Source organism: Tursiops truncatus, chromosome X (assembly GCF_011762595.2).
Source record: "Tursiops truncatus isolate mTurTru1 chromosome X, mTurTru1.mat.Y, whole genome shotgun sequence".
Lineage (NCBI taxonomy): Eukaryota > Metazoa > Chordata > Mammalia > Artiodactyla > Delphinidae > Tursiops > Tursiops truncatus.
In genome coordinates this window covers 40,190,859-40,218,197 of record NC_047055.1, presented here as the reverse complement: position 1 = coordinate 40,218,197, position 27,339 = coordinate 40,190,859, and the positions used below count along the sequence as shown (strand labels likewise).

Below are 27,339 nucleotides of genomic sequence, written 5' to 3'. Positions count from 1 at the left end.
TTGAGCCAGTAGTTTTTAGAATATATATAATTTCTATTGTAACCTGGTCCATTGGCTACTCTTTCTTTAAACAACAAAACAAAACATCTAGATTTACTTTACAGTTTGGTTTGGGAGTCAGTGGATAATGTATTAATTATACAGTGGTGATGATGTAAGAGGGGGTTACTTTCTATGGAGCACTTACCACATGTCAGGTACTGTGCTAAGAGCTTTAAATTAACTCATTGTTGAGAGACAATTCGCTATGGATCTCTTGCATTTCTGCATGGCTTATGCACAGAGGCACTGTCCCTTGTCCCAGATTATCTTTTCAGGGATGTATGTATAGAGAACAGTCGTAAAAGGTAGAAATTGCGCCTCCCATCAGAGCAAATGACAGTTTTGCTTGCAGCCTTGGAAAATATAGATAGTATCTCCCTCTGAAGCAAAAGGCAGGCATGCCTGTGTCCCATTATTAAAGAGTTGTGCCTCCTAAGCTTGGGATTCCTGTCCTGTAATGCAGCCTACTGCTTGTGCTGGTGTCATCTGGCCCTCTTTGTATTGCCTTGTGGGAACTGGGTTTGGGGAAGCAAAACAAATGCTGATATTCTGGCTATTTCTATTGCTGTGAATAATTAACTGTCCATTGTTTCTGATCCAAGAGTCTCTTGTCTTCTACCAACACCCATGAAAATTAGAAGTATGGTAAAAATCTCAGACCCTACATGTTTTTTAACACTTGTGTAACAAAACAACTCTATTAGGATAACTTTTATTATTCACATTTTACATATACAAAAATGAAGCTCAGTGACCTGTCTAAAGATCCATGGTTAGGGCATGATAGAGTAGGGATTTGAAACGAAGCCTCTCTGACCGTAGTGGCCACATTCCCAAGCAGTGAGAATTCTCAAGTCCAGTTCAGTTCAAGTCCCTGGGTTGACCTTTTCTTGGACTGCATCAAGAACCATTAGGAAATTATGTTTGAATAGTCCTGGGTTGGAGATTATCAATGTCATTCCAAAGGCTGAGTGTTCATTTCAGCAGGGGAGAAGTTAATAAAGTATTCCCTGTTCACACCTCCAATGAATCCTTGTTTGTTTATTAACTGTGTTTCTGCCTAATGGAACGAATGTACATAAATTCAAACCTATTATATTGACATTATTATAGACTAGAGATATCACCCATGAAAGATAACATTGTTTATTAAAAAACAAACAAAAAACACAAAAATCCCTGAACTCTTCACAACTATAAATAAGGTTATTTGCTTATAGACTGAAAAGTAGAAAAGTGACATTTTCAAAAGATCTTGTATTCCCTCAACTTATTATAGCACAGATATTTTTTGTTATTGTGTTAAGTTTACATCTGCTTTTTTTAATATACCCAATCAGCATGGCACATAGAAGTTTCTCAAAAATGTCATTTGCATTCATCTAAAAGGTTGTGGCTCTTCATAAAATGATAATATTAAGAAATTGGTCAGAGCTTTGGCCCTCTTGGTCTTTTCTTGAAAAAAGACTTTATTTTTCAGAGAAGTTTTAGGTTCATGATAAAATTGAGAGGAAGATACAGAGATTTCCCATATACCTCCTGCCCACATACATGCATACACCATTATCAACATCTCTCATCAGAGTGGAACATTTGTTACAATTGATTAACCTACATTGGCACATCATTATCACCCGAAGTCCATAGTTTTCATTGTGGTTCACTCTTGGCATTGTACATTCTATGGGATTGGACAAATGTATAGTGACATGTATCTACAGTTATAGTATCATAACGAGTATTTTCACTACCCTAAAAATCCTCAGTACCCTACCTGTTCATACCTCCCCCCAAATCTTGGCAACCACTGATCTTTTATTGTCTCCATAGATTTGCCTTTTCTACAAGGTCACATAGTTGGAATCCTGCAGTATGTAGCCTTTATAGAGTGCCTTTTTTTTTTCTTTCTTAGTAACATGTATTTAAGGTTCCTCCATATCTTTCCTGGCCTGATAGCTCATTTCTTTTTAGCACTAAATAATATGCCATTGTCTTAGATGTACCACAGTTTATCCATTCACCTAACTGAAAGACATCTTGGTTGCTTCTAAGTTTTGGTAATTATGAACAAAACTGCTATAAATGTCTATGTGCAGGTTTTTGTGTGGACATAATTTCTTTACTCCTTTGGATGGATACCAAAGAACATGAATACTAAATCACATGGTAAGAGTATGTTTCGTTTTGTAAGAGACTGTCAAACTATCTTGCAAAGTGGCTGTACCATTTTGCATTCCTACCATTAATGAATGAGTGTTCCTGTTGATCTGCATCCTCACCAGCATTTGGTGATGTCACTTGTTCTGGATTTTGGCCATTCTGGTAGGTGTGCAATAGTATCTCATTGCTTTAATTTGCATTTCCCTGATGACATATGATGTACATCTTTCCAAATGCTTATTTGCCATCTGTGTACCTCCTTTGGTGAGGTGTCTGTTAAGGTCTTTGGCTCATTTTTATGTCGGGTTATTTTCTTATTGTTAAGTTTTAAGAATTCTTTGTGTATTTGGGATAACTTTATTAGATGTGTCTTTGGCAAATATTTTCTCCCAGTCTGTGGCTTGTTTTCTAATTCTTTTGATACTGTTTTTGGTAGAGCAGAAGCTTTTCATTTTAATGAAGTTCAGCTTATCAATTATTTCTTTCATGGATCATGCCTTTGGTGTTGTAATTTTAAAAAATTATTGCCATATCCAATGTCATCTAGGTTTTCTTCTATGTTGTCTTCTAGGAGTTTTATAGTTTTGCATTTTATGTTTAGGTCTGTGACCCATGCTGAGTTACTTTTAGTGATGGGCATAAGGATCTGTGTCTAGATTCATTTTTTTTTGCATGTGGATGTGCAGTTCTTCCAGTACCATTTGTTGCAAAGACTGTCTTTGCTCCATTGTATTGCCTTTGCTTCTTCGCCAAAGATCAGTTGAGGGCTTCCCTGGTGGTTCAGTGGTTAAGAATCCTCCTGCCAATGCAGGGGACACGGGTTCGAGCCCTGGTCCGGGAAGATCCCACATGCTGCGGAGCAACTAAGCCCGTGTGCCACAACTACTGAGCCTGAGCTCTAGAGCCCACGAGTCACAACTACTGAAGCCCATGAGCTTAGAGCCCATGCTCCACAACAAGAGAAGCCACTGTAACGAGAAGCCCGTGCACTGCAAGGAAGTGTAGCCCCCACTTGCTGCAACTAGAGAAAGTGTAGCCCCCATGCAGCAAAGAAGACCCAACGCAGCCAAAAATAAAATAAATATTTTTTTAAAAATGAAGGCAAAGGAAAGATTTCTCAGATTAAAAAAAAAATAGGGAGGGTGGGAGGGAGGGAGACGCAAGAGGGAAGAGATATGGGAACATATGTATATATATAACTGATTCATTTTGTTGTAAAGCAGAAACTAACACACTATTGTAAAGCAACTCCAATAAGGATGTTTAAAAAAAAAGATCAGTTGACTATATTTATGTGGATTTATTTCCAGGCTCAACATTCTATTCCATTGATCTATTTGTCTATTATTTTCCCATTATCACAATGCCTTAATTACTATAGCTTGATAGTAGACCTTGACGTCAGGTAGTGTCAGTCCTCCAGCTTTGTTCTTCTCAGTATTGTAGTTATCATCATCTAGATCTTGTAAATATTTTGTTAGATATATATCTATGTGTTTCATTTAGGGTTTTCTAAAATATAAATGGTATTGTGATTTTAATTTCAAATTTAAAACTTGTTCATTTCTGACATATAGGAAAGCAATTGACTTTTGTGTATTAACCTTATATCCTGCAACCTTGCTATAAATGCTTATTAGTTCCAGGCATTTTTTGTCAGTTCTTTCAGATTTTCTACATAGAAAATCATGTAATCTATGAATTTTCATGTCTACTGCATTAACTAGGACTTCCAGTATAACGTTGAAAAAGAGTAGTGAGAGAGGACATACTGCCTTATTCCTGGTCATTGTCGGAAAGCTTCTAGTTTCTCACCCTAAATATGTTAGCTGTAGGGTTTTTTGTAGATATTCTTTATCAAGTTGAGGAATTTCCCCTCTAGTCCTAGTTTACTGAGAGTTTTTATTATGAATGCGTTTTGGATTTTGTCAAATGCTTTTTCTGTGTCTACTGATCTGATCATGTGATTTTTTCTACTTTAGCTTGTTGATATGATGGATTACATTAATTGCTTTTTGAATGTCGAACCAGGATAAATCTCACTTGGTTGTGGTGTATAATTCTTTTTATACATTATTGGATTTGATTTGCTAACATTTTGTTGAGTATTTTGCATCTATGTTCATGAGAAATATTGGTCTGCAGTTTTCTTTTAATGTCTTTGGTTTGGGTATTAGGGTAATGATGGCCTCATAGAATGAGTTAGAAAGTATTCCTTCTGCTTCTATCTTCTGAAAGAGATTATAGAGAATTTATATAATTTCTTTCTTAAATATTTGATAGAATTTACCAGTGAATCTATCTGGGCCTGGTGCTTTCTGTTTTGGAAGGTTATTAATTATCTATTCAATTACTTTAATAGCTATACGTCTATTCATATTGTCTGATTCTTCTTGTATGAGTTTTGGCAGATTCTGCCTTTCAAAAAATTGGTCCATTTCATCTAGGTTATCAGATTTGTGGGCATAGAGCTGTTCACAATATTCCTATGTTATCCTTTTAGTATTCATGGGATTTGTATGTCCCCTCTTTTATTTCTGATATTAGTAATTTATATCCTCCCCCATTTTTTCTCCTCTTGGTCTTTTAAAGTATTAACATTTCATGTTTGCAGTTATATGTACTTATTTCTGCACTCATCTGAAAGTCTCCTTTTCCACACAAATATGTTTTTCAGTAAAATCTTCTTATTTTATAATGATTCTCAAGAAATGGAATTCACCAAAGGGCCTAATATCCTGTTTGTTTATTCATTTGTTTCCCTTCCCTGAATTGGTATAATATCAGTTCATAGTTCTTTTGGTTTGAGGACAATATCATCCAGTAATGGTAGATTGATTAATTGATAGCTATGCATAGTGGTCAATTCACATTTCAAAAATATCAGAAAACAAACTTGGTTTTAGTTTACTAACCATTAGATAGTTCTGTGATTTTCAAGGAAAGTATTTTGAAATGAAGATAAGACAGTTGAAGGAACCATTTAGAAAAGTTTCAACTATATCCTGACACATTTTTTCTGGGCTTCTGCTTTTAGATATGAAAGAATTCCCTAATTTATTTAGTTTATTTTCAGTAGGCTAACCCTGGTGATACAGCAAATGCACTTAAACTCATATTTTGAAATACAACTTTAGATTTTATAATATTAGCATGTTTTATAAATGGGAATTGGAAAGGGGCATCTGTATTTCTCATGTATGTTTTAAATCCTAGGTCTCACTTTTCCCCTTAGGAAACCCAAGATGATCAACATTGTCCCTTAGAAATATTTCTGCAAAAAAAGTGTATAAATTATGACCTAAAGTAGCTAACATTAAACCTTTGGAATAGAAAGCAAGGTTTATTTACAAATTTGAAAATTCTGTGCTGTGCATTTTAATAACAGTGTTCTTTAAGTGTTATCTGTACACATCTGCATTTCTTTCTGTGAGCATCCCCAAGTTGGTGTGGATAACCATGAGTTAGTTCAGCTGATAGCACCAAGTTCTGAGAGTGGCCAGGGGCTAACAGCCAGAACCTTGGTTCTAAGCCACTGACCAGCTATATGATCTTGACTAAGTTATTTATCCTCTCTGTGTCTCTGTTTTACTCCTATACAAAATGTAGATGATACTTACCGTGCACCTTTTCCTGGATTATTGCCAGAATTAAGTAAGACAAGAGATATGGAAATACTTGAAAGATTACAAATGTATACAATTGTAAGGCATTGCTGCAACATCACTGTGAAGGCCCTTTGCTCATGTTGAGCCTGAATGTGCTCCTTGTCCCCCTCAGGATGTGAAGGGAGGACAGAAAAAAGTACAATTCCCATTCTTGCACACTCGTCAGTCTGCCTCCTCAAACTTGCACAGCTCTAATTGTACCTAATGAAAGAAAAGTAACATTTTTAGGTCCCAGTTGCAGGAAACATTTTAAATAGAACTGGCCTGCGGCATTTTTCAAAGTAAAATCTATATAATGCAAGATTATTAACAGGAACTGTGCCAGGGCTGGATTACACAACTAATCAAAATCAATCTGAGTCTCAGACTGTCAGGCATCCTTGATCACACCTTCCCCAAGTCAGCAATGGAAACAACAGGACTCACACCAGGCCTTGTCTTGAGTTCCGGAGAATTTGGTCGTCATCAAGGACTTCATACTAGGGCTTGCTCATGGGGTAACAAGCAATCTGTCAGCAGGCTTTTACATGGTAAAGACCAGAGCAAGAGTGAATTCATGCAGAGCCCTGGTCAAGATTGTTTGTGGATAAGGGTTAGAGAATATTTCCTCCTTCAACCTATCAGCCATTTCCAGGGTGGGTTCCCTGCCCTCATCCTCATCCCAAGTTAATGAAAGTGCTGCTGGCATGACCTACATAGTGTATACTTTGGGCATTTTGGAGAGGGAACACGAAACCTTGCCTAGGGGTCTGGGCTTTATTATAGAAGGTGTTTGTCTAAGAAACTTGCAAAAGGCTTAGTGGAACTCTTACTAACAATTCGACCTCCAAAGTTCTGGCCTTTGCCTAGTAGCTGGTATTCACAGTACCTGGAAGTTCCTTCTTGCCTTAGTTGCTTTCTCTTGATTAACTTCTTTTTGTGCCTAGGTCAGTATATCTTTTTGATCCTTTCAGACCTTCATGGCACACTGGTACTAGGCCTTTTGCCTAACTGACCTCTTCTAGACTCTTCTCTCAAGTGGCACCCCAGGCCAGTGGCATATCTTAACCCATCACTGCCAATGTATTGTTTTTATTATACTGATGATTGTTCACAATTACTACATCACATATAAATTATAATTATTAATTTATCAACAATATATGTAGGAACTAATACAAGCGGTAAAAAACAAAACAAAACAAAACAAAACAATTCTAATGGCAGTCTATTAAATATTTACTATGGGTCAGATGCTGTGTTACATGTTTTATATTTGCTTAATAGTTACAGCAGCCTGGAGAGGTCAGATATTATAACCATTCCAACTGAAAACAGTAAACTTGTTTTTGCTTAAGTTTGTATAATAAAAGAGCTTCCTCCTCCAAACTCCAGTGGAGCCACCATAAAGGATTTCTTATCCTCATTTTTCAGCTGAGGAATCTGAGACTGAGAGATGTTACATAACTTGCTCAAGGACACAGAGCTAGTTGAACCTAGTGGATCTTAGTTCAAAGCTAGTGCTTTGTTATGAAACCACAATATTATATTGGTCCCTTACTTAGTCTATCCTATTTTATCCTCAGGACTAAATAGATCTGGAATAGTAAGCTCCTTTCAGGGAACTGTACATTCTGTCTAATACTTCTATTGTTGAGACTGCTGGACAACAGCTCTCTCTCCCTGGGTTTGTAACACAAAAATGGGAAGATTTCACCTGTATGGATGGATACCATGGAACAGATATGATCAAAGTCTGTGACATTAACAACTGTTCATAATATTTTACATTCTTAGCAGAGGTGATTTTCTTTCTGCTTCGTTTAAAACTTTTTAAAAACTGTGACCATTTATCTTCCTTCCATCCCCTATACATATCCTAGTCCTCCTTGTCTCCCAGATATAGTCATTATAGTTTTTTCTTTGCTGGTATGCTGATGCACCAAATTTGGCTAATCCTTACCCTGGTGGTACAAGAATACCTGCAGAATTATCTTGAGTCATATTTAAACAGGGAATGTGATATTTGACCAGCCACATACACACATGACTCTGTAGAATGGGGATGGGGTGGTTAGTTCCATAATGAGTTTATGCAAAAGTAGAGCAGGGAGGACATGTCTCTTGAATACATACCTTTTGATGCCCATACATTTAATCAACTAACATTTACTAAGCCCTTGCTATCAACTTAGATCCCAGGAATAGAGTGATGAACAAGAGCAACAAATTCTTTGCTCACACTTAACAAAAAGCACATGATAGAAAATCAAAGAGAAGAGCAAGTATAAACAACCATGGCTCAAATAGGCTTAGTATATTCAAGAAACAGAGTAAATACGATTGCGACTGCACCCTAATGAGTGAAGGACAGAATGTTACGATAGGCCACATCATGTAGGATGTTAAAGAAAGCAAGAAGACATGGGCATGTTTAGCACTGAAGTATTGAAAATGGAGTCAAGAAGAGCCAAATTGATTGAACCAAATTTTACCTTATTGGCTGAGACTTAAAAACATTTCTGGTGGCTTTAGCTTCATGGCTCTTAAAGAAGCTGTCAAACATCTAATAGAATTAAATGTTCTTACATTTGATCCCTAGTGGCCATATATTAAACCCTAAGAACCTACATTGAGGAAGAGAGAAAAGCAATAGCTCACAATCTACATTGTATAATGGGGTTATATCTGAATATCAGAATGGAAGTGTATCTTCAGATGACACAGGCATCACATAGTCAGGAGTACTTGCCAGTAATTAACTTCACTAGAAATCTAAGTAGCAGTCATTTTGATTAACTTAGTTTGTAAACCCAATGGGCAGCAGCCATCTGCACTCCTGTGTTTTGTATGGTGTCTGGCATATTGTGAAATTTCAATGAATACTAAGAAGTACAAATAGTAACAATCATTTGAGGCCATCTTAAAATTATTGGTTGGCATGTTAATCCCATTTATCAGGATTGTTTTTACTTAGTTGTAAAAATACTCGGTTTTGAATTATCCCTGGCACTTTTGTTTTTTAACAGCAGGTATCCCTTGATGTTTAGAACACATATGATTCTGAAATGTCTCACCAAGAGATTTACAGTTGACCTTCTTTTGAGTCTTACCAGGCTGCTTCTGATCTCTTCCTCATACTTTCCAGATTTCTTTTGTGAGGTTGATATCTTCTGGAGTCTAGGTAGAGTAGGGTAGGGAAATGTCATGGGATATATATAGGGAAATGAAGGCAGAATTCAATTTCATAAATACCCTTCTATTATGGGTTAGCCCAGTAATGTCCAATTTCTAAAGCAGCTTTATGGTAAAATTCAATGTTGAAATTCCTTTATAATTCTAGTTTTGATGAATAAAATTAATCCACTCTGCTAGGATTTGTTCTTTGTAGGAACCCAAATTTGACCCCTGACATATCTCAGTAAACACCTTAAAAAGCTATGTGAGTTAACGGGTATCTTCTATATGTTGATCTGTTTTTATTTTTATTTTATATTGGAGTATAGTTAATTAACAATGATGTGCTAGTTACAGGTGTACAACAAAGTGATTCACTTATACCCATACAAGTTGTTGATCTGTTTTTTGGTATGTATCCTATAAAAGAAAATGTTGGCTTAGAAACCAATGGAAAAATTAACAATCCTTGGAATACCTGTTAAGGGACTGGCCATAAGGGCAAACCAGAAATGGCTATAGCCCTAGTTATAGACTTTCTCATAAGTTTTTGCTATCAGATTGTCAACATAGCAATGTTTACCACTGGGAAAGCAGTCTGACTGTTTTACATTTCAGAAGATGGGTACAGCTGCTCTATGTAGCTATCTCATGGCCAGAGATGTCCACATTAGCATTTTGTTCCATATCTTCATGTCAGTTGAAGTAGAAAAATGTTCTGTGTTGTTTCCATGTTGTTTCTTATTTCTAGGCAAGGTCCTAAGTGGAAAAGTCAATATTCTTGAAATATACAGAGTAAAAACATAGGTGTAAACACCCAATAAAGCCATTTTGCTATTTCTCTATCCCTACAGAAACTCGACATATTGCATGAAGGTGTCAATGTCCTTGACTGTTGCAGAGAATGAATCAGGTCTGTGCTACAATAGCAGGATCCGCTATTTGGAAAAATCTGAAGTCACTAAAAGAAAGGAGATATCCTGCCCAGACATGGATGACTTTAAAAAGTCCGATCAGGAGCCTGATGTTGTGTGGTACAAGGTAACTCAGCATGATGTCAAATGCATTTTTTTACCCTAAGTCAATAGCTGGCTTGGGGAGATAAAAAGGGAGAGATTTTATTTTGAGTTTTTGGTATTAGATATTTCACTGAGAAGAATCAGCAGATCCACAGCTAAATAATTCAGAGCTATGATCCCTATATATTACTGGTTTTCATGTACTTCCATCAGCAGGTGTCAGAAGCAATCCCAGCTTCTCCAATGACTAAAAATAAGGAAAATATCCCTTTACCCCAACTCATGAGAGCAAATGGGAAGAAGAGTGAAGACTGAAATAACACATGAAAGAAATTATTTGAGGGACCTAGAAATATTATTCACTGTTAGGAACAAAGGCCCATCTTTACAAGGAATGGTGCTTACAAGAAATAACAACGATTATCATGGTCTATATTGTGAGAACCACTGCAGTCAGTGCAGAGGAGAGAAATGGGCCCAGTGCAGGATATGTGAACACTGGAAATAACGTGTTTATCTGGAAATAAACCACACTCAAAGGTTGTACAGATGAGAGTTGAATGAAGGAACTGTTTACAGAGGTGTGGTTAGGGTTAAGGGAACCAAAAAGGGAAAAAGCTGTAAATTACCGCTCCTAGGTCTAGAGTGGCAAGGGGAAGGAGCTGTATCTCTGGAACCTGGCAAGAGCGGAGCAGGCCTGTCAAGAGCTGTGGCCTTAGAGGAGCATATTAACTGTGGAAAACAGAGAGGGAGTGGATAGAATGGACACCCTAACCCCTCTTAACTCCCGCCTTCTGGTTTCTTGCTAGTGTCTTCCCTCCCACCATGTGAGTTCAAACAGAATTCAGAAAGCAAAACCAGGGGGTAGAATCAATAGTCTTCAGCTTCTCTGGGCCCAGAGTAGGTCAGACAAAGGCAGAGCATGGATCTAGGGCAGGAAGCAGAAAAATAAACATACAACCTTTCAACTATGATATTCTGGCTGCGAGCCTGGGGCACTGTGGTTCTAAAAGAGGACTGAGCACCCTCTGCCACCTCTGAGCCACACTGGTTGGCCCATGGTGACCATATATGACTATATATGGTGGCCAGAGGTGACCAAGGGGGTTTTCTGCACAGGTACTGTGCACATTATTGCAACCAAACATACATAAAAGGTAGGACAGGTTGTTTCTGTAGTATCTGACAGACCCTCAGTTTCCAGGAAAGCCTAAACCCTAGCTCCTACAGTTGTCAGGTGCTTTTACATTTGGAAGTTCCTCTATCTTCATGCCTGGGGGAACTCGACAAGAGACAGCAAGAGCATGTCCTGAACTAGAACCTCAAGTCTCTTTGTGAAGTGTCATCCTCCTTTTTTTTTTCTTAATATTCTGACACATAAAAAGGAACATGATGTTCATTATGCATAAATATAGAATATCCATACTTAGTGGGACCCTTCATGCCATCATCAGCCTTGTTAGTAGTTCTTTTTTCTTTAATTTTTTTTTTTTTTTGGCCACGCTGCATGGCATGTGGGATCTTAGTTCCCTGACCAGGGATCAAACCCGCACGCCCTGCAGTGGAGGTACAGAGTCTTAACCACTCGACAACCAGGGAAAGTCCTAGCCTTGTTAGTATTTCTTAATCACTTATTATGTGCCATTTGCTGTGCTAAGCTTGGTCTCTATGTTATCTCACTTAAGTCTCAATGCAACTCTGTGTGGTGGGCGCTATTATCATCATTTAACAGAGGAAAAAACTTGAGTCTTACAGGAATGTAGAGACTTGTCCAAAGCTACTCAGCTAACAAAGCTTCATTTTATATTCAAGGCAGTGTGGTTCCAGAGTCCATTTTCTTAATCACTAACCTCTCCTGCGATAGGCCTGGAGCTAAACCCAGCCTCGATTGCAGGCACTTCTTTAAGATGAGTAAAAAAGGTTTTATTTCAATTTTATACTTCAGGAAAGGAGGTTGACTAGCTCAAGGGTTAGCAGCTAGGAGTAAACTCCAGGTCATCAGCTTTCTCTTACAGTGTTCATTCTATCTCATCTTTTTGTCTTTTCACTAAATTCTTTTTTCCCCTTTCTTCACATCTCTATACATCACCATAGTCATTGTCTACCAAAGCAGTTTATTCCTTGGAAAAAGCTAACCCTCACTCTTTCTTAGAAATGGACCAATGATGGTGAAACAAAGGGCTTTTCCAGCTCTGCCTGGATAATAACATTTAATATTTGTATAACATTTTACAATTGATAAATAATAAGCATAATGATAGGTAATATTTATTAAGTACTTACTATATGCCAGACTCTATTTTAAGTGCTTTAGATGGATTAACTCAACTTCTAGTTTCTCAGTCTCAATCTTATGTCTTATGTAGGTATTATTATCCCCATTTTACAAAAGACATGACTGGAGACTCAGACGAGTTAAGTGACTCAACAAATGTCACACAGCTGTTTGTGACTTGCAGTTTGGCTCCTGGGCCCTTCCACTTAGCCATTACACTATACAAATGGATCAGGATAAAAAATTAAAACCAAAAGTTAAAGAGTCTGTGAAGCTCCCAAATGCATTGTTAACCCCACTTTTCACACATGGTTTTAAGTAAATCCTTGAAAAATTGACATATTAGGAAAACGTTTCCTTTTTAGCCAATACTTCGATAATCTGCCTTGCTTGCTTTGTAGTCTGTGCATTTCCTACCAGACTGAACATGAAGTGATTTTGCTCTGGCTACAACAATGAAAAAAGGAGGACACATTTGTCTGGAGTTAATTCTGGTGCATATCCAAAGTTAGAAATGTACAATGTATTATCTCCAGTGTTTTAACAGTGAAAAGTATGTGTTGCATGATCCTTTTCCCAGTCTTCTTTTCAAATATATGTAATCTTTAAACTTGTTTACTTTCCAACCATCCTGTTATGGCAGGCCATTGAGGACTATTCTTCCATGCCTGCAGGTAATCACAGGTGAATAGGAAGGTAGAGGTGGCTCATATGGCACTGGGGCGTGTTCATAAAGATGAATGAGTAAGCCTATCCTGGTTGTCCTTGGAATGTAAGAGATATGCATAAGGGGGCTGTAACTCCTCTATCTGAACTCTGTTAGCAAAAGGAAGTGAGGAGAGTGGCTACACTTTCAGCACTTCCTCCTGACGCTATGTATGGGGCTTAAATATTAGAACAGAATATACAATTATGTCAATGCTTTTGGAAACATTTTTGAAATGAGAGATAAAGATTATTTTCTTTATTGAACTAAGAACACAAGAACAACCTCATTATTCACTGAGAACACTTGACACAAGAGTGTAGAGTCCCTTTATCCCATTTCTAAACAAAAAAATTCCCTAACCTTAATAGGACATTAGGAATGAAAATACAAATATGTTCCTTGGGGTAAAACGCATATCTGTGTCATTAGTTACCTCTGCTGATAAAAGGCTGATGTTAATGAAGTCAAGTCTTCCAGTTTGAATCCTCCTTTTTCTTGCCACAATTATCTTAATTTCAGATGTTTGCCGTTGGTTATAATGGAATGGTTGAGTGCATTATGGATAGGTCAGTGCAAATTCATTCATTCAGTTAGTATATATATACTGGGTGCCTACTATGTGCATGTTGACTATATATATCTAATTCATTTTTAATAGCTGTATCATAGTTCATAGGCTAGATATAACCTTGCTTTATTCAACCATTTTTCAGATGGATATTCAATTTTTTCTAGTTTTTTAAAAATAATCCAAGTATTGCAGTAAACATCCTTGAAAACATACTTATATCCTTACATCCATGGCGTACAAGATAGGAATGATCTCTGTCAGTTCTATTATTCAGTATTGTTTTGGAGGTTCTAGCTGATGCCATAAGAAATTTAAATGAAATACACTATACAAACATTGGAAAAGGAGGACAAAATAATCTTATTTTTCAGATTGTATAATTGTATACCAAGAAAACCCAAGAGATTAAACAACAACAAAAAAATAGAACTAATGAGATAATTTGATAAGTTAGCTTAATAAAAATATACAAACTATTCAATAATTTTTATTTTTGCCAGTAATAATCGGTTAGATATGTAAAGGAAAAAATGAAATTATCCCAGTTACAACAATGAAAAACTGTAAAACACTTTGGAATACATTTAACAAAGATGGGAGGAGACCTATATAAAAATATAATTTTATTGAAGGACATAAAATATAGTCTAAATTAATGGAGAGACAGAACATATTTCTGCATTGGAAGATCTCATAGAAAAAAAGATCAGTTATTCCCAATATTATATAAATAAGTAATCCAATTTGCTAAAATATGAATTTTTAGAAATTAGACAACATGATAAACATTATAACATTCATATGGATGAGTGAATATATCAGTTTTGCAAATGAAATTTTGGAAGAAAACATTAATAAGAGGGGACTTAGTCTAACTGAGACTGAACTTACTGCAAAACAGTAGCAATTAAAATAGTAAGTTTAAGAAAGCATAAATAGATCAGTTAAATAGAATAGAGAATCCAGAAACAGATAAAGTATGTATATATGAGAATTTAGTATATAATAACATATCATTTTAATGGGTTTGGAGGGGGGATAACGGCTTATTAAAAATGATGGCCACATAATTGACAATTCACTTGCAAAAAAATAGATATCTGACTCATACCATGTTTAAGAAAATTGCAGATGGATTGTGAGGAGTTAATTTCATCTCCTAAATAATAGTCTAGGAATGACCATTTCTAAATGCTGTCACTCATTACAATGAGATAAGCTTCCAAAGTTAAGAGCTTTACAGTTATTTATCTTGCTAAACATTCTGACAGTTTTCTTTCTTTTTTTTAAATGCTAAGTTGGGTAGTATGGAGTTTTTTTTTAATTTAATTTTTATTTTATATTTGAGTATAGTTGATTTACAATGTTGTGTTAGTTTCAGGTGTACAGCAAAGTGATTCAGTTATACAGATACATATATCTATTCTTTTTCAGATTCTTTTCCCATATAGGTTATTATAGAATATTGAATAGAGTTCCCTGTGCTATACAATAGGTCCTTGTTGATTATCTATTTTATATATAGTAGTGTGTATATGTTAATCCCAAACTCCTAATGTATGCCTCCCCCCGACCTTTCCCTTTTGGTAACCATGAGTTTGTTTTTGAAGTCTGTGAGTCTGTTTCCACTTTGTAAATACGTTCATTTGAGCTTCTGCTGAAAAATCAGCTGTTAACCTTATGGGCATTCCCTTGTATGTTATTTGTTGCTTTTCCCTTGTTGCCTTAAATATTTTCTCTTTGTCTTTAAGTTTTGTCAATTTGATTAAAATGTGTCTTGGCGTGTTTCTCCTTGGGTTTATCCTGTATCGGACTCTCTGTGCTTCCTGAACTTGAGTGTTTCCTTACCCATGTTAGGGAAGTTTTCAGCTACTATCTCTTCAAATGTTTTCTCAGGCAGGTTCTCTCTCTTCTCCTTCTGGGACCCCTATAATGCAAATGTTGGTGTGTTTGAAGTTGTCCCAGAAGTCTCTTAGACTGTCCTCATTTCTTTCCACTCCTTTTTCTTTATTCTGTTTTGTGACAATTATTTCCACCAGTCTGTCTTCCAGCTCACTTATTCCTTCTTCTGCCTCATTTATTCTGCTATTGATTCCTTCTAGTGTATTTTTCATTTCAGTTATTGTATTGTTCATCTCTGTTTGTTCTTTAAATCTTCTGGTTCTTTGTTAAACATTTCTTGTACCTTCTCAGTCTGTTCCTCCATTCTTTTTCTGAGATCTTGGATCATCTTTACTATCATTATTCTGAATTCCTTTTCAGGCAGATTGCCTATCTCCACTTCACTTAGTTGTTCTTCTGGGCTTTTATCTTGTTCCTGCATCTGGAACATGTTTCTCTGCCATCCCATTTTGTCTAACTTTCTGTATTTGTGGTCTCTGTTCTGCAGGCTGTAGGATTGTAGTTCTTCCTGCTTCTGGTGTATGTCCCCTCGTGGGTGAGGTTGGTCCAAGGTTTTGTGCAGGCTTCCTGGTGGGAGGGACTGGTGCCTGTCCACTGGTGGGTGGCGCTGGGTCTTGTCCCTCTGATGGGCAGGGCTGTGTCAAGGGGTGTGTCTAGAGATGGCTGTGGGCTCAGGACAACTTTAAGCCCCCTGTCTGTTGATGGGTGGGTCTGTGTTTCCACTCTGTTTGTTGTTTAGCCTGAGGTGTCCCAGCACTGGAGCCTTCAGGCTGTTGGGTGGGGCCAGGTCTCGGTGCCAAAATGGTGACCACCAGGGAAGCTCACTCTGAGGAATACTGCCTGGGGTCTCTGCCACCAGTGTCCTTGCCCCTGTAGTGGGCCACAGCCAACCCTTGCCTCCCCAGGAGAGCCTCCAAGACCCACAAGTAGGTCTGGCCCAGGCTTCTATGGAGTCACTGTTTTGCCCACAGTCCCAGTGCACGTGAAACCTTGTGTGTGCCCTTGAAGAGTGGAGTCTCTGTTTCCCTCCATCCTGTGGATCTCCTGTACACAAGCCCACTGGTCTTCAAAGCCAAATGCTCTGGGGGCTCCTCCTCCTGATGCCAGACCCCCAGGCTGGGGAACCTGACATGGGGCTCAGAACTCTCACTCCTATGGGTGAACATCTGTGATATAATTATTTTCCAGTTTGTGGGTCACCCACTCGGTGGTTATAGGATTTGATTATATCATGAAAGTTCCCCTCCTACCGTCCTGTGGTTTCTTATTTGTCTTTGGATGTAGAATATCTTTTTTGGTAGGTTCCAGTCTTTTTTGTCAATGGTTGTACAGCAATAAGTTGTGATTTTGGTGTTTTCATGAGAGGAGGTGAGCTCAAGTCTTTCTAATCTGCAATCTTGTCTCCCAGAAAATCCTGACAATTTTCTTAAAGAGGGAAAAAGAAGGTCATTGAAGACCTTGTAATACCACAGCCCAAATGGCCGACACATTTTGACTATAAAAATGGTTTGGCAAAATGCTTGGGGTTTTTGAATCCCTTTTGAAAATGTATTGATATTAGTATGTACCTTATTTTGTAACCATAAAATTACATTCCATCCTGAAAATCTTAATCTATTTAACTAGAATTTTCAAAGATACTTTTATCCGGAAGGAATGAGCTAGGAATCCCATGAAGGCTTCAATTTTGTATGCCCTAAAACCACAGTCAGTGACACAAGATTTAAGACCCGTTTATCCTTGTTTTTATTTTTAGGTATGGCATTAGAAATGGGAAAATGGTTATTTATTATTTGCAAATTATAGAGAAGATGGGTTGCTATTTGAGGGATGGGTATTTAATATGTGTAAGAAGCACTGGTCTTTGAGCCTGGGGACCTGGATTCTGGTCACCATTACACCATTAATGTGGATGAGTAATTGGATGACCCTGGGCCTCTATTTTCCCACATATAAAATAGATATAACAATGTATGCCATATATCTCAGACATGTTATAAACATCTAATGACTAAAGTCCTTGATATTTGCTGCTACTATAGAAAGGAAAAAGTTACATAGAAAGCTAGAAGCAAAGTTAGGACATCTCCAACTCCAATTGGGAATTTAAGATTGAGGGTTTTTAAAGTCCTGTTATTCTGTATAATCTACAAACATAAAATGCATCCTTTTTACTTGAACAACTTGATGTGTTTTAGCAAATATATACACCACAAACAAGATACAGAACATTTTCATCATTGCAATTTTCTCCATGTCCTTTTGTATTCAGTCCCTTCCTCCAAGCCCCAGTCCTTGCTAAAAAGATATGTTTTCTATTCCTATGGTTTTGTATTTTCCAGAATGTCATATAAATGGAATAATATGATATGTAGCCTTTTGTGCCTATCTTTGCTCACTTAGCATAATTCATTTGAGATTTGTCAATGTTGTGGTATATAACAATAGTTCATTCCTTTTATTGCTGAATAATAGTCCAATATTCCACTGTAGAGATGTACCACTGTTTAGCCATTCACCCATTGATGACCATTTGCTGCTGGGTTTTGGTGATTAGGAATAAAGATCTTATAAGGTTGAGTTTTGACTGTCCAATTTCTGGATTTATCAAAATGATATGTTTTTGTCAACTTCTATAATTATTGACATGTTTGTTTTTCTCAAATTTAACAGGAGTTTGCTATTGATCTTTCCTAAATTGCTATAAGAATCCAGACTTTAAAAGGTCTTCCTGTGTATCCTTAATGGCATTAATGACATTTGAGAGATAAAAACAGATCAAAGTAAATTAAAGCCTTTTAAGCAATGTCTCTTTTTATAATCTGACTACCTTCTATATATCCATTAGAATGATCTTTTAGAAATGCACATCTGATCATAGTGTGCCACTATTTAAAGCACTCCAATGATTCTATAAAAACTTTTAGTTAGTAGTTCCTTTTTGTTGAGTATTTACAGGGCCTGACACTGTGCCACACATGTTCATTAATTAGCTAATTCAATTCTTAGAACAGTCTTATGAGATAGGTTATATAGTGACAGAGCTGAGATTTGAAACCTGACAGTGTACAAATATCTTAGAATGGAATTTAAGGCTTTTAGTATCTGGCCTCCGCCTACTCATTGCCACTCTCAAGAGAGCAAAACTATTCATATTTTTTTGTCCACTCCATGGTTTTTCACATCTGAGTTCTTCTACACATGTTATTCCCTCTGTCCTGTATGTCCTGCTTGCCTGCCTAACTTTTATATATTGTTCAAAACTCATTTCATTTGCTTATAGTAACCTATCTGTACACCAAACCTCTCTGTCATACCCAGTCTGGTATGATCTAGTCTGGTAATCTTGGATGAGCCAGCATTAGAATGACTTCAAATATTTCTTCTGTTCCTTTCTCACTTTCTTCTCCTTCTGGTATTCCCATTACATTTATGTTACATCTTTTGTACTCCTCTCACAGTTCTTGGATATTCTGTTCAATTTCTTTTCATTCTTTTTCCTCTGTTTTTTAGTTTGGGAGGTTTCTATTGATATACCTTCAAGCTCACTAATTCTTTCCTCGGTCATGTCCAGTCTATGAATATGCCTATCAAAGACATTCTTTATTTCTGTTACAGTGTTTTGATTTCTAGCATTTCTCTTTTGATTCTAAGAGTTTCCATCTCTCTTCTGTTCTTACATATTGTCCACTATTTCTATTAGTGTCATTAACATATTAATCATACTTATTTTAAATTCCCAGACTGGTAATTCTAAAATTTCTGCCCTATCTTAGTCTGGTTCTGATGCTTCTTCTTTCTCTTTGAACAGTGTTTTTTTCTGTCTTTTAGTATGCCTTGTAAATATTTTTAAAAATCCAGACGTGATGTACTTGGTAAAAGGAACTGAAGTAAATAGGCCTTTACTGTGAGCTTTTTTTTATGTTTATCTGGCTAAGAGTCAGGCTGTTTTTACTACTTGCTGTAGGTGTTAGAAGCTAAAAGTCTCTCTGGTGTCCTTATTTTTTACTTCCCTGTTATCTTTCTAGAGATATATTCTTTTTTTTTTTCTTTTCTTTTTTTTTTTTGTGGTACGCGGGCCTCTCACTGTTGTGGCCTCTCCCGTCCTGTAGCACAGGCTCCGGATGTGCAGGCTCAGCGGCCATGGCTCACGGGCCCAGCCATTCCGTGGCATGTGGGATCTTCCCGGACTGGGGCACGAACCCGTGTCCCCTGCATCGGCAGGCGGACTCTCAACCATTGCGCCACCAGGGAAGCCCCTAGAGATATATTCTTAAATAAGGTCTGTGTTGTGCATTTCTTTCAACTGTAATATCGTGTTATTATACAGGAGCCCTATTGATGTGCTGGTAAGGTGTTGGGCAAGGGAAAGCATTCTATAATCCTGTGATTAGATTCCGTCTTTTAGTGAGCCTAGTCCCTGGCCTGTGACCATCATATGTGCTTCTCAGCTTCCTGTAAGACAGGAAAAATAGAGAGGACTGGAGCTGGCTATTTCTTTCCCCACTTCAAAGGCTAGAGGAGGCTGGGGTTGTATATTTCCTGTACCCTACGTCTTTTATGGGCAGGCTCTTTGGGTATATTTCAAAATGGTTTACTTTCCCCATCCTTTTCCAGAAGCAGGATTTTTCTCTGATGTTCAGTCTGAGAAGAACCTGGTGGGGCTCATGGAGGTAAACCTTACAGAAGTGTGGGCTGCCTTCCAAGACTGGGCCCTCAGGGATTTTTTATTTCTCAAGCTAGTTCACACTTAGTCTCCAGAAATTACTCAATTATCCTTTAAGTGTTCCTACCAGTTGGCTCCTGAGGCTGTTTCTGCTCCCAGTAAACTGTGATTCTCTGTATCTACCTGTCTCTCCAGTTTCTGGGACAGTGGCTTTTACTGTGACCTCAATTACCTGATGGAAATAAAAGAAGTTATTGAGTTTCAGTTTGTTCAGCTTTTTTCTTGTTGTTAGGATGGCAGTAATAACTTTCAGGTCCTTTATGTGTCAGATAAGAAAGTAAATTAACCCCTTCATTGGAATGGTAACTTTGGATTGTCTTTTGGATTGTCTCCAGACTCCTATAGAAATATGAGTCACATTAACTCCTAATAGTTATTAACATATCAAGATAGTTGTGTATGTAATTTGAAAGCTGGATGCTGAGGGTAATGATAGAATAATAGTTAATATTTATTGAGTGGTTTTAGCATGTGATGCTCTATATTACAGAGGATTTATATGCATTACCTCATTTAATCCTAATAATTACCCCTATTTGGTATATAATATGATTATCACCAACTTTTTAAATATAGGTGAAGCAACTGAGGCTTAGATTGGTTAAGTAGTATGCTCAAGAACATATAATTTGGGATTTCATCCCAAGTATTTGAATGTGGGATTTATACTGAACTGCTGTGGGGGTACCAAAATTCAACATTAGGACTGTGAAGATAGAAAGTTAGAGGAAAAGAACTAGGGAGGGGAAGGACTCTCTGCAGTGGGTTATCCTAGGCATTTGGAGTGGAAGTACAAGATTGATACCCAATTCACAATTGTGCTCCTATCTCTTCCATCTTTAAAGTGAAGAAAGTTCAGGTTTCCTACAAATTGTTAGGCAGAGCCTAGATGCTCTGTGGAATAGTTCAGTCTCCAGGGCAAAGGAGAGAAGTTTGGTGTGAGGGAATGGGTGTTAAGTATTTGAAGAGGACCAGAGGGTATGTGATTGCCTTATGGTTGCACAGCTGCTTTGTGTCTGAAATTCAGAATCAGAATAAATATTTAAATGAATCTTCCTCATGTTCTTGCTGTGAGAAATGAGTCATGTGCTCTGAATAGCACTGAAGTAACCATGACTAACAAATCAAACTGATTGAAATACACCTGTGGTTGTGATGATGCTATCTCAGAAGTAGACTGTGAATGTAGTGGTGAATATTTCAGGGTGGGAACTCCAAGATCCAAATATGGCTGGCAGCTTCAAGGGGCTGGGTCAACAGATGTTTCTGTTGAACATCCTAGGCTCCCAACCTAGCAACTGCTGGCAAATAACATCTTCCACTCAGGAAGGCTGGGAAGAAGGGAAGGAAGCTGGAATTTAAAGGCTGATGTGATTTTGACTGAGCAAGGATGTCCTACAGCAAACTGTTCTGTGAGAGGACAGCTGGACCATGAACTGAAGCTGTTTGTTAAACTTAGGTAAAACTGGTCCTCAGCGAAAACTTCCAGTTGATTAAGTTCAATGTAATGGTCTCAGAGGCATTAACTAATAGAGGCATTACACACTGAGGACAATATTAGGGGCCTGTTCCCATTCGAGGTTCTGGTAGTTTGTCCTTACCTCAGATAAACAACCATCTTGAGACTTGACCTATGTGCTGCAAACTTTATTGCCCACCAGTCTGTCAGAATTAAACTAAACAGGTCTGGAGGGAGTGAAGTATGGTAATGTTGTCTGTCCAATAGGAAAGAGATGATGGGAAGACTGGGGGCAGGAGAGAAGCAGTGACAGTAGTAAGCCTCGCAGCCAGCAGCTTAAGGCAGAGATGCTGCAAATAATGGAGTAAAAAACCTGGAAGACTTCTGAGATTTGATATAGGCACCCAGACGTGGGCAGGATAGCCAATGAGGTAACTTGGTGAAGGATGGGTTGGTGGGGGCAGGATATCATCTACAAGGCTCTTCTGAACAAAATATAATTTCTCTACCCACCTGCTAGGATTAGTGTTGGAGTGGCCTCTTAGGAGCTATACATTTTCAGTGGGTTAAAGTATTACGTTGCTGGGGGATGGTTAACCAATTAGTGAAGATTTGTTCTTATCTGATTAGTCCATTAGCACCAAGTTTCACCAAGTAGAGCCAGACGTTTGGAGGAGATATAATCCAGGATTGTGAAAGTTTAGGGATGAAAAGCATTCTCTGTGTTGGATGACCACTAAATATAGTGCTGCCCAACAAGAGTGTAATGAATAAACTCTGCAAGCCTCTGGATTCTGGTTGTTCATATGGTAGTGTATAGTATCCCCACATGCAGAGTAAAAAACTGAGACCTAAAGAAGTTAGGCAAATTTTCCCAAGATCACAGAACTTGGGTGAACCCCAGATTTTGACCTAGAGCTGTCTTGCTCTGAAGCCAGTTTGCCTTTTCATCTATACTACATTGTTCCAGAAGGATGGAGGTGACCTGAAGATAACATTTTCCTATAACACAGTTAAAAACAAAAACTCTGTTGGGTACAAGGAATCCTTTATAAGGCTAGATGACAACTTGAAAAGCACTTGGGACTATCTGTATCTATCCCAAAGAACATGTGAAGATTCCAGGCTGTTCCTCATCAGGAGTTATTTTATAATTCCTGTACACTCTTTAGATTTTACTTCCTGGGGAAAAAAAACAAAGCAGTGTGCAGAGAAGATGAAAATGGTCAGAGCTAATTGCATATGGACTTTCCCCCCAAAAATGACATTAGAAAACAATGCCATTTGTCTTTGAATGAAGTGAGTGTGTGGGCTCATTTGCCTGCCCCCACCACTGCTATGTGAAAGTGAAGCAGCTCAGTTTTCATTTTCCTTTCCTCTCAAAATGCCCAGAGGGACCATATTTTTGTTTAATGACCTTCAGAATGATTCTTTAGAAATCTGAGGCTATCAGAGTTGGAAGCAATGCGAAAATAATTGTGGATTATTATTGTATGACGATAGTGGCAGCTGGGCTATTTTTTTTCTTTCTGTTCAGTCTTTCTTTTTCATTTTCCCAGAAACCTTATATCCCAAGGTTTAACTCAGAAGCAAATCTCATATAGGTGATAAACCTTGCCAGACATGGTATGTAATAGAATTTCAGACAGACCCTTAAGTGTTCTTTGGAAAGACCCTAGGGAGTGAAGCAGCTTTATATCTAGATGCCCTAGACAGTATTACTTTTATTTACTCTCTGACAATGTGTGTGGGTAGTTGTATTGGACATAAAGCAAGTGTATCTCTTAAATATTATACCTGTGAACTTAAGTGTCAGTTTTTGTGTTTTGTTTTCACTTCTGTTATCATAACAGAAGAAATTTTGTTACAGTAAAATCTAATAAATGGGTACTCACACTTCCAAATCATTTTACGACATGTGCGCACACACACATGCACACACTCAAGCATGCAGAGCTGGGGATTGAGAGTCAGCACTGATTTTACTTTTACATGAATATTTAGGATGTGTCTGCAGAGGATGGGAGTAAGGGTGGGGAGAAGGAGAGGTAGAATAGATGTTGTATATACCATGGGGAATATGGAAACTGTCCTCAACTATTATTCATGTCATCTGCCTCATGATCAATTTTTTAATTCCTTAACTGACAGATCCAGAATTTAAATGATAAAATACTTCAGTACCCCCTCACACCTATCCCCCACAGCTTCACTGATATTTGCACAGCTTTTGGCCACCACTTTCGTTGAACATTTGAGATAAGTGGTAGACAAACTGGAGCAATATGTAAAAAGTAGTCTGAGAAAATTCCCAAAAGACAAAGCCACTTGGCTGAATATTCTTACATACTCTGCTATTGTTGTATCTCTGTCAGTCAACGGAAATGAATCATTCCTTTCTAGTAAAGTCCAATTCCAGTAGCAACACATTCTTACCAGATGAGTAAAAGAATTGACCTCAAAACCCAAATCTTATTATCTGGTCACAGATCACTGAACTCAGAAAATAAGTGGATCATTTCCCCATTACCTTATTACAACAAAGTGTGTCCTCATTTTACCTAGCTATGTTTCTAGAGAATTCCTCAAGCCTCATTTTCTTGATCCCCTTCCCCTCTCAACCTCCTCACAATAGATCTCTTGACTATGGGGAGAGAGACTCTTGAATATTATTATTAGTTTTTACTATAAAAAATAATTAAACCATTGCCAGTGTAAAAGCCAATTAGAATTTTTAAATAATGCCTAAGGCTCCCTTGTTTATATTATGTTGCTAAGTGAACACTATCCTCTTAGAACTCTTAGGACATATTCCTGTCATATAGAAAGAACCAGGGCATTAAAATGCTACTCAGTGACTGCTCTACCTCTTTTGCGTTTGGGGATCTTGTATGCTTTTCTGTTTTTGCAGAATGTCTCTAAGGACATTCTGCTCTTGGGATCAGGCCTTTAAAGTGGTTCTTAGGGTGGTAGTTGTGATGTTTCAATTGGATACAATAAGATGCATTTGTGATGTTTTCTGGTCATTGACGTAACTCTTTAGCTACATATTTTGAAAACTAAAGAGAAGAGTACAAAAAAGTGAAAGTACTAACTTGCCAGTACTAAGACTTAGTGATGTGAATTTTTATTTTTTGCTTACTTGAAAATACTTTCTCTGCAGGAATGCAAGCCAAAAATGTGGAGAAGCATCATAATACAGAAAGGAAATGCCCTTCTAATCCAGGAAGTTCAAGAAGAAGATGGGGGAAATTACACTTGTGAGCTTAAGTATGAAGGAAAACTTGTAAGAAGAACAACTGAATTGAAAGTTACAGGTAAGCATTGGTTTAACCAAATCATGGCAAATGAGATTTTAAGTATAATTTGGTACAGGAAGAAAAAGTTTTCAAACAAAGGGTAAACTAGCTGTGAATTTATAATTAACTACAAATAAAATAGTTGTGAAACTCACTATTAATAAGTTATACTGATAAGCTATATGTGGAATATGGACAATTAATTTAGGGAACATGGTACCAGTTACTGCATATCTGTTCTCTGCTTTTATGAAAGGTTCTTAACCCTTCAGGGTATCATTGATTGTTACTAAGCGTCTCAGAAGAAATATGCTGGAACCACTTTAGAATGTTGACTTACCCCATATGTGGAGTCTTCTTGCAGGTGAAGGCTGCCTCAGAATGAGGTTCTGTTGGGCTTTTGTAATGAAATCTTCTTGGACTGCATCCAAAATATCATTTATATAGAATTTCTCATAAATGAGTGATGTTATTGTGAGGTTCTAGTGAATCTTAAATGGAGCAACTCCAAATGAATAGCATGCACATGTGTGGTTTACATCAGAAGTACAAGCAAATTGTAAATTAGTAATTCTACTCACAATGGAAGAGAGAGACTCAGAATATTCTTACCTGGTGGAGAATGTTAGTAAGTAATTTTCAGCAAAATAGGACAGACCCTAATGACATAAAGATTATCCCTGACAATGGGTGTGATGGACCTTAAGAAACAGTGTGACAAAAGGTCCACCTACTATTGTGCCTGAGCAAATATTGACTAATTCTATTCTTCTTATATATGTTTTAGATGTATGTGTGTGTGTATAAGTACACACACACATTTTTGTATTGTGGGTGAAATCTGAGCCATGGTAAAATTCGACATTATCCAGACAAGTGTAATATTTATTGCACTTATTAGCTTGAGCATTACCTGTTTAACCATCTAATGTTGACATCAACTAGTTGCTTAGTTACAACATACTCTCATTAATGTTAGGAATATAGATTTTCTTCTATATTGTTTTTGTTTATGGCTAGCTGACCTTTATGGGATAGTGTTAAAATCAGTCTACTAATAATGATACTTGCTTAATAAGTTCATTTGTATAACATATATTTGATTTAGTTTTTGATCCCTGAGAGCCAACTAGTTTCTTTTTTCATTTTTTTCTAAATTCTAAATGTTAACAAAAGGAGTAAAAATAAAAATCAATATATATATACTTTAAAATTAATTAAAAATTAATATATATACTTTAGTTCATTCTCTATTCTGATACATGACAGTTCTACTTCTTAGTCTGAAATTGTAAAGTACCTTCTGTGAAGGTTTGAATTATTATTTTGATTAGAATTGCACGTTGCTTCTCCATGAGCTTTCAAAATAACTACCATATTTGGCCAATCCAAATAGCAAAGATCTGCTTTTGTTTAATTTCTGATTCCCTTAGTATGAACTAGACTTCCTGCCTCATTCAAGCAGAAGAGTCAATCATAGGCAGTTATACATCATTCATAAGTGGCCTGACCATGCACAAATCCTTGCAGAATCATCACTTTGACCACAGTCACACAATCCTTATCTGATGTTTTCAGAACACTTCCATTTGGAGGTCATTTAGTAAAGTTTGTAACATTATAGTGTTTAGCTTATATTTTAAGTTGGACCAGAATAAAGTAAATATCAAACCTCTTTTATGCTTCCATCTGTTGGGTTATGGTGACAACACATTTGTTTCTTTAGTTTGTTTTTAGATTCTGGAGCTTATTTTGGGTGTCTTATAAGGCATTAATTCACTTGCCCTAAACTTTAAGAAAAGTTGAACTGGGGATTTAAAATTTCACCTGAACTCTACCTCTCAGAGTTTCTCAGACTTTAATGTGCATCAGAATCACATGGAAGAACCCAGGTATGGTAAAGATAAGGCTCCTTAAATATAGATTCCCATCTCTCTCCTCCAAATTCTAATTTAGTACATCAGTAAGACAGGGAATTTATCTTTTTGTCCTGGGGAATCTCTTGCATGCCTTTCAAGGATCATGCTTTGAGAAATACTAGCTGAGAAAATGGTGCCAAAGAAGTCAGTCACAGGTATGATTCCCTTGTGAGCATGTTAGTTCACACATACACACACAGACACACACACACCCAAACTAATTTTCATAGGTCCCAAATTGTTTCACCTAAGCTCCTAACAGATGTCATGAAAATACAGAGTTTTGATCACTAAGGGAAATCTGTCAAGGGAGGGTGAGGATAAAACCTCAGCCACTGAAACAGTAATTTATTCATTTGGTATTTAAATAAAAATATACTGAGTATATATTACATACTAGAAAAAAATAATTCAAACTTATCCTTGAGTCATTG

General features: G+C 37.2%; 1 protein-coding gene across 1 annotated transcript in view; it reads left to right on the top strand.

Annotated features, from left to right (window-relative positions):
* Positions 1–27,339, top strand: part of IL1RAPL2 (interleukin 1 receptor accessory protein like 2) — a 541,686-nt gene that overhangs the window by 17,613 nt on the left and 496,734 nt on the right. The window contains exons 2-3 of the mRNA XM_019949414.2: positions 9,881–10,067; positions 24,851–25,004. Of these exons, the coding sequence (XP_019804973.2) occupies positions 9,881–10,067; positions 24,851–25,004 (341 nt within the window). The remainder of the gene's footprint in view (positions 1–9,880; positions 10,068–24,850; positions 25,005–27,339) is intronic.